This window comes from Genypterus blacodes, unplaced genomic scaffold, assembly GCF_046128005.1.
Source record: "Genypterus blacodes isolate CSIRO-AG114 ecotype Tasmania unplaced genomic scaffold, CSIRO-AGI_Gbla_v1 ptg000067l_1, whole genome shotgun sequence".
Lineage (NCBI taxonomy): Eukaryota > Metazoa > Chordata > Actinopteri > Ophidiiformes > Ophidiidae > Genypterus > Genypterus blacodes.
In genome coordinates, this window is record NW_027466879.1 from 2058716 (window position 1) to 2073557 (window position 14842).

At 40.1% G+C, this 14842-nt stretch overlaps 1 protein-coding gene across 1 annotated transcript; it reads left to right on the forward strand.

The window, feature by feature from the left end:
- Nucleotides 1-6928: 6928 nt before the first annotated feature.
- Nucleotides 6929-9527, forward strand: calca (calcitonin/calcitonin-related polypeptide, alpha). Its single transcript, XM_076156041.1, has 4 exons — nucleotides 6929-6996; nucleotides 7419-7510; nucleotides 7674-7805; nucleotides 9112-9527. Exons 1-4 carry the CDS (start codon nucleotides 6994-6996, stop codon nucleotides 9242-9244), a joined length of 360 nt encoding a protein of 119 aa, XP_076012156.1. The 5' UTR covers nucleotides 6929-6993; the 3' UTR covers nucleotides 9245-9527.
- Nucleotides 9528-14842: the final 5315 nt, after the last annotated feature.

A 14842-nucleotide genomic window follows, 5' to 3' on the forward strand; every position in this document is an offset into this window, starting at 1 on the left:
GTAATTCTGCGGATTGGTGGGTGCACTTTTTTAAAGCGCCGTTTATTAATCCAGCAGCGCTATTAAACATGCAAATCCACGTTTGGAGTTGGTGAGCAAACCGGAGACATGCACTTCATTAGTAAATGATTTTAATGTCGTAAGTATGAATAATGTGATTGTTAGTTGGCCATATGCACGACCCGTAAAGAAATAGGAAAGTACTCAAAGGTATTTACAAGTCCTGCAATCAAGTAAACAGACACTAGCAGTCAAATGTTTCCAACATAAAAGTACTCATTGCAAACATTTTTGTTAATTAAAATTAAAATAATCCGCGTTTATTCATGTGTTAGTGTCAATCATATGTCTCCAATTTTGGATTCTGGTTTACGTTTATATGTATACAATGCAATTGTGTTTTGTTCCTGTTTCATCACATAAATGCAATATAAGTGTATAATAAGTGCACTTTTAAACTCATGATTCCCATTTCAAGTCACACGAATCGCTCACGAAATTCATGGAATGTCCCGTAAAACAAACACAGCTGGTTAGGTTCAAAATTAAAACTTGAATCCTGTGTGTTTGTGCACTTTTTTGTGTCCAAGTTAATCTCCATAATGAAGTTAATGCACAGTAGCTCTGACTCTTCTTAACAGTCAGGTTGGATTCAGACAGAAACTCCACTGAACAGCAAGAGGGTCCTGGGTTACAGCCCTGTCTGTCTCTGTGTGGACACTGTCTGTCCTGTCCATGTCTCTGTCTGCTTCCTGCAGGTACTCTGGTTTCCCTACTGTTAGAAACGCGAGTGTAAAGTTAGTGACCCTGAGGTTGCTCTTGACCAAGGCACCTGGCTACAGACCTGGAGTTGGCTCCTGAACATTGGACGGCTGCCCACAGCTCTTAATAACTAGAAAGGGTCAAAAGCAGAGGACACATTTCACCATGTGGACCAAAACAGTATAAACCTAATTACAGCATTTAACTATTATATGTCCAGTCCTCATAAACCTGAACAACTGCACTGGGGACCCGAATGCTGAATGTGTATTTTGTGTAGCTGACCACAATGAAGCATATATGTACAGATTCATTTAAGATACCGAATATGTAAACATGGATTCATTCTTATTATTGCCATTAGTACTGACTTGATTGACTCTGTGATGTTAAAGGGTCACTCAGAGCGTCAAACCCATTGAGGATTATCACCCAAATCTGCAGCTGTGCAGTGGAGTCATGGCTCGTCTCATCCACCCTGTTTGCAGTAGTAGAATGCAGCTGTTTTGATTTTAAAAGCTGCGTTAAGGCGACTGTCCAGCTCCAAACAACAAGCAAACAAAAGTAATGATTGCAAGGAAATGTGAGGACAATGTCAAGCAAGATAGATAGTCAAATATTTGTCTCAGGATTTTAGGGAGAACAACTACAAAGTTAAGTAAGAGGAGAGAACAACAACTTAGGAACTGTGAGTGAATCAGCAACCAGCCTGACCAAACGGACCAGTAATTGGCCGCTCATTAAGACAGCTTGAAGCATGCCAGGATCCATCTGTCTGTCTGTCTGTCTGTCTGTCTGTCTGTCTGTGTGTCTGTCTGTCTGTCTGCATGTCTGCATGTCTGTCTGACTGTCTGGGATTGTGATGAAAAGACAAACAGACTCTGTTTTCACTTCTTGTATTGCCTTGCACTGTTGTGGTTTTAAGCAAATAACCTTTGGCCCAGTTAGCTGCTCAACATGTTAGAGGTTAGGTCTTGCCCCAGGTCAAAGGTTAGAGTTCACATTGCATTCCAAACCTGCATATTTGAGTTTCTCATTTTTCAGCTTAGTTGGCTGAAACCTGAACTCGTACGCTGAGAGAAACAAATGTTATGACTGCACACAGATGTTCCATAATCCAGCTGGACGACGCCCCAAAAAAAAACATTTATCCCTAAATAATGAACACTATATGGTTTGCTTTTGCCTCAGTTGTGTTTATGTGCCTGTAAGTAAATGCTCTTTGGTTTGTTTTCCTTCTATTCTGAGTGTGGGTGACAAGTGGACACGAGACTGAAAGGTTTTTAGATGGCAAACAGAAAAGAAACACACTTTTTCCTTGGATATGAAAATATGCCTCTAATTGTGACACTGGATGCTTTAACAATCAATCTCAGAAGGAAAGGTGAATTTGAAGAAAGTGCTCACAGCTCATATGCAAAGATAAAGAGATAGAAGTAATTTAAAGGTGGCACAAGCCAAACATCTGGGAAGCTGTAGAGCCTCCAATGGGTAGCAGGGGGCGTGGCTTAAATCCCCTCAAACTGCCACATAACATATAGACACAAAAAGAGAAACCATTCTGTGTTGGTATCTCGTCAAAATGCACATGTATGGCCTGAAGTGACATGAAAGCTCTGTAACGGTGAAACTGAGAGGAAGTTCTGTAGATCTGAGCCTTACCTTTTAGTTCTTTCCCATATTGTGATGGATTTGTTCATGTTTTGGTCCAGGGCTACATTATTAATTGTTAATAATGAGGGTTTACGGCCCAACCAGGAATAAATATAAATAAAAGAGAATAGTGTGGGACCTTTTTTGGACGTCTTTCCAGAAAACACAAACATGAGACCAATTACAATAAGATGAGTTAATATCACAAACAGTTAATATCATTAACACATTAATCAAATTCATCAGATTGCACTTTAGTGAAACCATGCTCTCCACTTTGCTGTGTAATCACTTTATCATCCCTGTCTCCTCATTAGACATGGAGTTGTTTATGCAGAGGTTCCTTCCTGCCGAGGCAGCTGCTCGGCTTGTCTCTCCCTACATGCCTCAGATGGCCTCTACAGACCTCTTCCCAATCATGCGCATTAGCAAAGGCTACCTAATGAGGACATGATTGCAAATTACTCTTTTGCTTCCTTCCAGTTCCTCTGAATCCAAAGTTATTCTGGAAGCATTAAACACATCCGTCAAATTTAATCAAATGAATAAGTTGTAACTGTTGCATTATCTGGTTAGTGGTCGGGTTAATCAAAAGAAAAAGGAACGAGACTATCCAGGTGGTTTAATCTGGCAGCTAAAGGAAACATACAGTGCATGAATGTGTTCATGGGTTCACAATCCAACACATGGATGACGTCACTGTACTCCCTTTTTCCAACTATATTAAAAGTCATCAACATGCCTTGGTGTTCACCGAATGATGCAACAGGATGCTTGATTGATAGATTATGTACCTGACAAAGATCTTGGATGTGTTGTAATTATCTCTTATTTATTTGTTTTATCTGTCTATCTATATCTATCTATGCATTTGTTATGGTTTGTATTGTATCAATTTAATTTAATTTAATTTAATTTAATTTAATTTAATTTAATTTAATTTAATTTAATTTAATTTAATTTAATTTTATTTAATTTAATTTAATTTAATTTAATTTAATTTTATTTTATTTTATTTAATTTTTCATCTGATGCTGTTTTTGATTCTGCTTTCAATCTAAAGTTCCTGAAGTTGCATTTATTGTAGGAACACAAATAAAAATTAATTTGCTGATGCAGTTATTCATTTTCCAAACATAATCTCTTATGAGAGATTGTATCCCAAGTTTCAAGCAAAGCAGGTTTTTAACTATTTTCTGTATAGCCTTTATGTGTATTATGCCTATGTAAAGCACTTTCCCCTGTTTTTGTTAAACTTAAACTTTAAACTTAAACTTTCCCTGCCTGCCTCAGGTTATCTGGGGTGAGCAGCAATTTTTAATACCATATTTGGCACAAACTTAAATTATGTTTTGTTCGATCTGTTAGCATACAGACAACATTTTGGAGTTCTTTTGAATTGTTTATTCTATTTCTGAATAGTACAACATCATTCTGAATACTGATGGAGAGCTACTTGTAAAATCCCACATTTGTTTTGCAGTACAGTGTGTACTGGACGAATGACTGCAGATCACCAATTCATTATTTTATAGTCCAGATGACTGAAATTTCCAAACAAATGGAGAGAATCTAATTACCAACCCTGGCTGGTAATGCTAATGCTGTCCAGAACCTCTTTGCTCCAACGATGTAATGACAGAGGCAGGAACACCAAGAGGTCATCTAATCCCTCTGCAACCACAGGCTGCAGGTGTTTAAACCCGAGCAGCAGGCAGGTTAATGGATACTTCACTTTATGTTTGTTATTCCGTGAGTAATTTTCACGTTATATTAGAAAGAGAGGAGAGCAATCCGGTAAAAGCCTTCTTCAGGCTGTTCCTTTACATGTCCATTACCGTATTCATCACAGTCTCAAGGCCAAACAAAGGCTGCACTTACACACTCCAAAGCTGTTTATCCATCCATTCATTCATTCTGTATAAACGCTCAGCATGCAGGGTCGCGAGAGGCTGAAGCTGGGTCATTAGGTTTAGCCTGGACAGGTCACCGGGCCACCATAGGGCCAGGACATAGAGATAAACAAACCCATTCACACTTACAGGCAATTTAGAGTGTCCAAATCACCTGACCTTCATGTGTGTGTTGGTGGGAGGAACCCGGTCTGTGAAATGACCCTCATGATATTCCTTAAAAGTGAATAAAACACACACTTTCCTCCAATGTTTCATATTTTTTAATTCATCTACCTTTTCCTACTCTTTATAATCAACCTTGGTGTGAATTCACAGCGTTACAGCAGCAGCATGAGCAGAGAAGATATGTGTTCAGTCGAAGCACTGGCTGCTCATATTCAGATTGGATAACCACAGCTCATATTCTATTATCTCACATAAATATATAAGACATGACGTACATCATCGTCATCATCAAGGAGAAGACACATAACTCCATATTCAGTTCAGAACATGCAGTTTGAATAGCCGAAGGTAATGATTTTCCTTCTTGAGACGAGCTGGGTGTGTGTTCCACCGGGCTGAGGTCACTTGTGTAACTGTGCTGCGTATATAAAGGTTACTATATTGACTTGAAGTTCTTCGCAATTGAGAGTGGAGATAATTAACATTAATCACTGAGTGCTTAGTTGGTCTCTTTTTCCAGCCTTTACAATTTTCCATACCAGTTTGTGACAGAGAGTGGAGCTGTTGGAAGCTAATTTAGTGCCTGTGATGTAAGGCCTGCACGTCTGTTCAATAGCACTAAAAGGTTCATCCACATGAATCAGTTTGCTTGTGACGCAAAAATAACGGAAGCAGGATGCTTTATGATATATCATCCAATATTCTTACAGAAGGGGAATTAGAAGATGGCCTGAGACAAACAGCCGAGGGATTGGAACGGACAAACCGGACGGAATTGTACAAGAGGGTTTAGGCACGCAGAGAAGATTACTATTCCTAGATCTTATTCAAACATATGAAAGCAATATTTCTATCTTTCCTGTCCCAATAACCCATGGCAAATGAATAACTAATAAAGTAACTAATAACTTATAACCACCAATAATCAATACTGTTCAGCAACTGTTCAACAAAATGTCTACGGGGAAAGTTTGACTTTCATCTTACACCACTTGGCATATGACCCTTAAACATCAAGGCGCACAATCGACAACGTAATCGATTGTGCGCCTTCATCTTTAGACGGATTTCCGAAATAAGTCGATTTGCGTAAACGTGCGTCGTCGCGTCACAATGACGTAAGATGGACGCGCCAGGTAAAAATATGGATTTTAGACAGACGCCAGATATTATAGCGCTCTGTAAACTCTGCAACATAGAGATGGATGTTCCCCACCGGCAGCAGAGATCTGGATGATCTACACGCGGGCTGGGCTTGTTTGGAGTCCCTGGAAATTGATTTAGTAACTGTTTTTGTTTAAAGTCATTTCTGCACCGCTGCTAATCAAACGTCACACCATGCGTTGTTTTTCGGCCGTTTTATTTTCTGTTCTCTTTCCAGTCATGTGTGTCTAACTGTGTTCTTACGGTCTCCACTACTCAAGACACACAGACAGAGACCCATAGAGAGAGAGGAAGCGGAAGAGGGAGGGGGAGAGATATTGTGTGTATGTACTTGGATGTTTGTGTTATTGAGATTTGGTTCAGATTGCAAGTTTTACTCATTGTGTACTTTTGTTTGCTCAAATTGTACTGCACGATGATTTTATGTTGTGCTCCTAAACTTGAAACTTTTGTTATTTTTGAGTTTGCATTAATTTTATTTTGGAGATATTCTATATTGGACTTTAAATCAGAGATTATCACTTCAAACCAGGCTATGTTTGGTTGTGGAATAATGCAGTGCATACTTTGTTGTGTTGCATACATTTGTTTGATTTTAAGATAAGATGATTGAAGCAAATATTGAAGTATAATGAGACAAGTTTGATATTTATTTTGGGGGAATTCATTGTTCTATTGAGTAATGAAAACAAATCTGTAGATTAATTGACTAATCGCAGAAAAAAATCTGTAGATTAATCAACTAATCGAGGGAAAACAAAATCTGTAGATTAATCAACTAATCGGGGGAAAACAAAATCTGTAGATTAATCGTTGAAAAAAAATTGTTAGGTGCAGCCCTACAAGATGAGAATTAATAATTAATGTGATTGTTATCTGACCATCATCATCACAGATCCTGTAATATATATGTATTTATGTATTTATGTATGAATATGTATAGTAAATGTATAAATGTTTCTGCACATCTCAGTTGTGAAGAAAACAATGTATGCCTTTTTTTTGGCAATATTTAGTTGGCATAATAATCAATGACCTGAAGTACCTGGCATGTTTTTGTGAATGAAACACTTTTCCGACCATGCCTTGATGTCATTTGTGAACTCTGAGCCGTTTACTGGCTCGCTGCAAGTGACGTAGTTATTCTGATTGGTCGACAGTTTGAGGTAAAACGTTTGCAGGGCCAATAGGCAGTGATCAAGCACTCTCTGTTCATACACAAAGCCTTGGGGAACGTATATAACACACTGCACTGTGGGAGCAGATTCACAATTGAGTCTTCAACTTCAACTCGCATCATTTCATTCTTCTCTATCTGAAGAGCCATTATTTTATGGTGAGTAATGAAAATACACTCTTTTCATGCAAATTATCTAATGATATTGTTTCTGTTAGAGACTTCATGACACTGAATATTAGATATTCTTTGACAGATATGATCTTTAACACCGGTTGAGTACCAATTCTGAGAGATGCAGCTTGTTTTTCCAGTGAAGATGTTTTCTATGGTAGACTGCAACTCATTCTGCTAATGGACAGAGCTGCCGTGGTCCATTCTGGCAAAGCGTCCAGTGTCACTATATCACTAATAAACTCCTTCCAGCATAAACATCCAGCGACACACAGCTATAACTTCATTTAGGAGCGAGTCTGTGCATAAAACAAAGCTTTTAAGAGAGCCAGGAGATGAAGATTGCATCCTAAAAGTTTTCCCTTGACTGTTGTGACCTTCTGTGGGACTGCTTGTGTTTTTCACAGGGAATCATGAAAATGCTGAAACTATCAACTCTCCTTCTTGCCTGCACCCTGATCATTGGTCAGATGTACAGCTCACAGGCTGCTCCATCCATGTGAGTGAAGACTTATGTCATTAGAATGTGTTTAGCTTGGATCCCCATGGAAGACTTGAAAATAATTGCATTTATCTGGACAAGCCAAAATGTGTTTACACGAGAAGCCAAATGTGTTGTTGCAGATCCAGAGTGATCAACTGAAACCGATTTGCATTTTCAGAGCCAGTACGGAGTTCCTGTCGGATGGATTCACACTCTCTGATGATGACACCCAAAGGTTACTCAGAGCTGTCAAGGCGCTGATGCAAATAACCGCAGTGGAGCAAGAACCCCGATCCGGTGGAGGAAATAGGTATGACGTCAAATATCTTTTGTATTTCTAGATTATGTTTGAGTAACACCAGGCCAAACAAGCCATAACATAGAAACGAGAGAAAGAAAGAAAGAAGCAACTGAAATACTGCAGCTCAATCAGCACAACTTCAGCTGCACAAGTGGTTTTTCTATTGTCCAGCCATATTCATTACTTTACAGCAATATCATTAATGTACGCCCTGTCTAAGTGCATTTGATTCTTCCAAGTCCTTTATCTATTGAAAGTGTGTTTGCCATGATTTCTCCAGTGAGATCTCCAGAGAAACTTTCAAAAAGACACATTTAATATCTATCTGTATTTGACTAAAGTGCTTTTATCTAAGCATGATCTAATGTATTTGTTCCTGAGCCCCACAGTGTTGCTGTAAATTCAGTAAGAAGTCCGTAGTGAAATTCATCTGAATTCTCTGTCATAATCCTTGAATGCATGGACTGCAGTGACCATTCCATCATGTGCCTGTGTTCCACTGTGCTTGGTCAAACAACTGAGAGACGCAAAACAAAGCATGATATAAGAGAATGATATGCATGGTAGACTTTAGGACACAACTACAAGATGTCTTTGTACGTCTGTTGGATCTGGCAGCATGTGCACAACATCTTACAAGGGGTTTTCTTTAAATGCATGACATTTTGGAAACATAACAGCATGTCAGTGAAGAACTAAACTAACAGTAAAATGTGTCTGCATGTTATGGTGCCCAATTCTGATGTTTAGTCACATGTGGCAAATGGGAACATGTCAATGGGAAAAATGCAAACAAATGAACATGAACCATCTATGCAACAACAACAAGGCTCCATCAATAGAAATGGAGTGTGAAGGCTCAGGTTAGAAGTTTTGTGTCTGCTATGTTTGAATTGAGAAGTCGGTACAGGGATAACAGCATCCAACAATTTGCAACAGGATGGATGCCATGGAAATCACTAGCAGCTTATATGTGATTATATGTACCCATTGAGCATATTTATTAATATGCTCAATATGCATTTGTAGACTAACTTGGTCTCATTATGAAGGAAACAGTCCATTAAGTTGTTGCAGCTCTTCATACGCACTTAGGGAAATGGTTATAGAATCATTTGTGTCCATTGTTGCATTTTTCCTAAACTTAAACCCACATTTGTGCTGGTTGTGTTAGCACAGATATCAGATATACCATACGCGAAAATGCAGTCAGAAAATTGGATATTGGAAAAAAACCATCAGAATTGGGCACAAAGACTTGTGGTGTAAATGTAGCCTCAGAGTGTGTGTGCATGTCTGTCTCTGTCTCTAACAGCTGGGGTAGACCTGTGTCCAAACGCTGCACTGGCTTGAGCACTTGTGTGCTCGGCAAACTCTCCCAGGATATTCACAAACTGCAAACATTTCCACGCACCGACGTGGGAGCCGACACGCCGGGAAAGAAGTGAAGTCTATCTGAGAGCCGCAGCAGCAGCAGCTCGTACAATTCATTCCCTTTGCTTGTTCATCCAGCCGTGTCCATACGCCCAAATGGCTGATGCATGCGGATGCCATTTGCTTGGACTAACTTCAAAGGAATGTCTCACTTTCATTCTCCATTGTTACAGTTTGATTCTTGACAGAGAATTTAAGCCTTAAGTTAACTTAGATTTTTAGACAATCATCCTAAAAATGTAGCCGAGACATTTCTGTGTACACGAAAATTTATACAATAAAATATGACGTATGTAAGCTTCCCAATTTTTATATTATTAATTCTCTCAGAACAAAAAGTAAAGAGGTAAGCATGACACCACACACAACAACATCATGAAACCATTTCCATTGTGTTGACTCTGTGTGTGCATGTTGTGATCTAAACTGACTCTAAACACCGTAACACATTTGTGCTGAATGTATCTTCCCTTCTTCTAAGCAATGTGACCGTGCAGAAGCGGGGTTGCAACACGGCCACGTGTGTCACCCACCGCCTGGCTGACTTCCTGAGCCGCTCAGGGGGAATGGGCTACAGCAACTTCGTCCCAACCAACGTGGGCGCCCAGGCGTTCGGCCGGCGGAAGCGTGTTAGCACCAGAGAAGGCGCATGGTACTGGAGCACATCAGCATCATTACTATTCATGTCCACTCATATCGCTCTACTGCAATGATTAACTAAGACCTCACTGATGTGGTCATTTTTAAGTAGATTAGACAAACTTGGCAATTCCATGCTAGGACCTTTGCTGCACATCAAGCATCCTGTTCATTCTTCTGTTCCACATACGCACTTAACTTCTTTAATCATCTGGTGGATCTCTGCCAGGGTTTATGTTGGCATTAGATTCTGTTTATTGTAAAAAAAATGCAGAAATATTAATTTAATACTGACCTCGGCTTGTCTGTTGCCATGACAACACAGCTGTTGGGTGAATCTATCCTCTGTGGACCCCGACGTGTTACGATGAACTCACTTTTTTTATCCTCTCCTCTTTTTCAGAGCGCCTTGTTCCAGTGACACAACTGCATCATCATCCTCATCATCATCACCATCATCCACCAACAACAAATAGTTGAACAAGAATCTCATTTTGCTTTGAGACTAGCAGACAGTTGCCAGTCTTTACGTCTCATTGAAGTTCACTGTGTAAGCGTGACAAGAAGTATTTACGATTGTACAGATTGTGATAAATGTGGAACAGGAAGCAGGACTTTTAGCTATGAGGCGTACACGTTTTGATTGTATTTGTTGCTGGAGTTGAAGATCCTTCCAGTTGTTTGAGCGTTCCTTCCCCTTGAAGAATCAAATCATTTAGAGCAGGGATGCATAAATCTGACACGAGCAGGAAATCAAATTATACCACAGAAGAGAAACCGAGGTACCCATCTGCACCGAGGCTCCGGTTCTGAGGCGGTGGCAGATCTGCACAGTATAAACGTGTGTGTGTGTGTGTGTGTATATGACGCCACACACACACACAAAGCCTCAGTGGCACCTTGAGGGATCTGAAACCAGGACATTCTTGCTTAGAAGTTAAAGTGCCACTAACACTGGTCCAATATGCTGCCTGATCTTTGTTCCTCATCTTTACTCAGCACACTGTTCTGTTCCATGTACATTGCTTTGTTGAAACCATGAAAAGCTGCTTCCTGCTGAGCTGCTGTAAGATTTAACGCTGTACTCATCACTTTGTACCATTCGATTCTTTGTTTTTGGGAAATAAATAGCAAGAGAACAAACATACTCTGTGTCCCTCTCAGTGACATTGTTCTGATACGGGGAAGTCCTGCCTCACCGTTCTACCAAACACAACACAGGACGCCGTGTCTCAGAGTCCCAGCAGGCCCGTGGGTGTTGTCAAATCCGGCCTTTCCTCTGGAGTCCCTGTGTAACAGACCCTGAGCTTCACGGCTGCTAGTCTTCCCTAATTGACGTACTCCTTCTCCCAGATGTTTGACCCCTTCATTCGAGCTCCTCCAGGGAGAGAGAGATCAGAGCAAAATACAACATAAAGACAAAGTGTTTGGTTTCAGAATTGAGTCGTATAGATTCAACACTATGGGTTTGAGTGTCATATTAGTTTGTGATGATAGCAACCAAACCACCAGACAATTATTTGACACCTTAACTTGAGCTCTTTATAAACCCATAAAGTTCATAGAGCAACGTCAACTTACATTTAGTTAAATCTATCAATCTCTACAGTTGGTGGTCTTTGTGGGGCTTGGCTGTTGTTTGTGTTTGTTATGATTTCAGATCCTTTAACAATCATACATACATACAGAGATACACATATTCTACACATTTCTACATACAGATATGACTCAGTACAGCGTTACATTCAGTGTGGTCCTTTTAGTCACAGTGCTGCACAATGTGTCTGTGAATTTGAACAATGTGGAGGAACATATCCAGCACACACAAAGAGCAAGTGATGCAATATTATATTTATAATCTGAAGTGCATCGTAGCAAATAGACATCGACTATGCAACTGTTGAACAATAAATTGCATTATGGTTAGGCAAGTGTGGAAGCGTTATTATAAAAGAAAAGATATAAACAGGCATCATAATACACGCACGCACGCACGCACGCACGCATGCACGCACACACACACACACACAGTGACATTTGTTGTACTTTTGAAATTGATACATGCTATACAGAATAACTGCAGCCTTGTTATTTTCGGTCACATCACCAAATCCTTCACCCTAGTTTACATCAGAAAACCCTCAGAGTGAACTGTTCGATTGACAACATGGCCAAGCGTTTGGACTCTCTTGTCTGTAAACAATGACACAAGGACTGCTCATTCTGATGCTGCTGACTTGTTCATTGACAGGAATATTTACTTTTGAGAGATAAACTTAGGGTTTTGGGCAGATTTCTGCAGGTGATCCATTGTGTAGTGCCTTTTGTACAAATTGTTACTAGAAATACACTTTTTGCATATGTTGTGTAACAAAAGATGACTGGACCTCAGCTGATCCTTGTTGTTCTTCCCTTGTCAGACATTGTAACACCGTTGTGCTCACTCTGTTTGAAGGTTGAATTGAACCTCTGAGTTATATTGGGGAACTGCTCCATCATTGGTTGATCTCACGCTTCAAATGTTCCCCTTCATTAGTGAAAGACACCTGAGAACAATTCATGAAGTCAGGAAACACATTTACAAACAACTAGAATTGTATAGAAAATGTGCTTGATAGATTATGACAACTGGTTTAACCAATCTGATGTAATGTCTTATGGAATGAACTTAATATTTTCAGGGGTGAGAAATGAATGAAGAATGAAGAGTTTTTACTTCCTGGAAGGTGGAAAGCTGCCCTGCATCATTTTAGGAAAGCAGACAGTGATGTATAAGTCATTAAAGTTTAATTGGCAACTAAGTAGAAATCCTGCAGTAAGCATATCTGCAAATGTATTCATGTTAAGGAATGTAGGATTTAAGCAATGTTTCATATTGAGACGTGAGCTCCATATGCACTAAAATGTGTAAATGTCTAACAAACAAAACCATGGTGCACCAATAAAAGACTTTAGAAGTCATCTTCAGCGCGCTCCGCCGAGAGCTAACCTGCAGCACACGTCTCTGCTGATTAGATGGAGGAGAAAGGGGCGAGTGTTGGATGTGAGTAGCCATGTGTAAAGCCACAGACAGGTAGCCATGTGTAAAGCCACAGACAGGGCTAATGAAGGAAGGAGTGGTGTTAGTTTGTTCAGAGCCTCACAGGAGCTGCTGGAGATGCCAGCGCTTCAGAGTGTCAGGGGACAAGCATCTGTCACTGATGCCTCATTGCCATCTGGAAGACAAACAGGGAGTCAATTAGAGATGCAATATCTTACTTTCTCTTGTTGAACATAGGATCACATGTTTTGTGCGTGCAGGATCGTTTGGTACGTAACTATTCTGTGCATGTTGGTGATCAGATCTGTGAACAGCAACCAAGAAAGGCAACATAATAGATTATGTTCTGCATGGAGGTCGAGTTTATTTGTAAGGCCCAGTATCATAAAGGGCTCTAACCCAGCCCAGAGGTCTCCATGGAGACAAGGGAAAACACACCAGAATGCTTAACATGTCAGGAAAAAAGAGGAAACCCTGGGAAAGGCAAGTCAAAGAGAGATTCCCTCTCCTCGAACGCCCAGGTGTGCAACAAGAACCACAGGTGGGAGAGAACAAAGAGAGAGAATTCTAAACAGGCAGGCCATTTAAAGTTAAACAAAACATTACCTGTGAATAAAGATATGATGATGAGTACATTTTGAACAATAGGATTCAAAATATTATTGGAAAATAAATTCCCAAATAACTTTTGGGCTAAAGAGGTGCAAAGCATCATCACTGCAGTTTCCTCAAGCATCTGTGCTGACATACACACTGATCAGTTGCAGCTTTAGGCTCATGTTCTGAGTTGGGGTTTGGTTATACATGGTACGGACATAAACACGTGATTTACCTGATATCCTACTTTTACACCTCATTCTGTTCTGTTCTGTTCTCATTCTGTTTGAGCTGCAACGCCACCGTGTGGTACAAATGTATACAGCACATCAACACAGTTTGACAGGAATGCGACGAGTATGTTTTTGGGACTTAAGATGAGGGAGAGAGGAGTTTGCCTGCTCTGTGTTTTGCGTGGGGTTTCATCCTGGTCCTCTGATGTCCACATGAAGCATTGGTCAGCCATTGCCCTTGACCAAGGCACGATGCTGCAGACCTGGAGTTGATCCAAGAATGTCTCAATGTGGCTTCCCATTGATTTAGCAGTTAGGATGGATCAACAATAATAACAAGTGTAAAAACTCATACTGCTGATACGTACATGTCCATGGAACATTGCTGGTGTTTCCTGTGACCTTTGCTGTATTTCTAGGAATACATCTCCCAGTGCCTTGCTTAAGAGCAGACTAACAGCACTGATGAAATGAATTGAATCTGGTATTTACCCCTTTTGACTTGTCCAGAGAGATCTTCAGGGTAAACAGTGATTTCCCTGATGTGATGGCAGAGACAGAGCTAATTCAGGTCTGTGTGTGCACTGCACTGTATGCAGTTTAAGGGAGGTCAAACTGAGGACGTAAACACATCAGCATTTATCTGTTTCTGCACATCTGAACATGAAAGTTTGCTCCTCGGTGAAGCTGTCTGTGCTAATATGGTCTTGACATTTGCCCAACACAATCCAAGAAGCATATCAAGCTCCACACACGCGCGCACACACGCAGACACACACACACACACACACACACACACACATTCTGCCTGCACGAAGAGGCTTTTCAATAATACAACATATTCATATTATATTCATAATGCGCTACGGTGAACACTGGATCCAAGTCTGCTGGGTTTAATTTAATGTAATTTCAGGGCCTAATTTGGCTTCCTACATGTCAGTGGTAAGGAAACTTTTGTATTTGATGTAGATATCCTCCAGCTGGATTTTCCCAAAGTCTTTTAAGATTTTAAAATGAACTTTGTGCATAGCATTAAACTTAAAAAGGCAAATAAGCTTGTGGCTTTTAATTGTGGAATGGGAAAATTTGGATTTTTATAT

Excerpts from the sequence above, each read along its gene's own strand:
- calca (XM_076156041.1), top strand. Across the intron at positions 7,511-7,673 it reads TCACAGGCTGCTCCATCCAT|AGCCAGTACGGAGTTCCTGT; the intron begins GTGAGTGAAGAC and ends TTGCATTTTCAG. Across the intron at positions 7,806-9,111 it reads CGATCCGGTGGAGGAAATAG|CTGGGGTAGACCTGTGTCCA; the intron begins GTATGACGTCAA and ends TGTCTCTAACAG.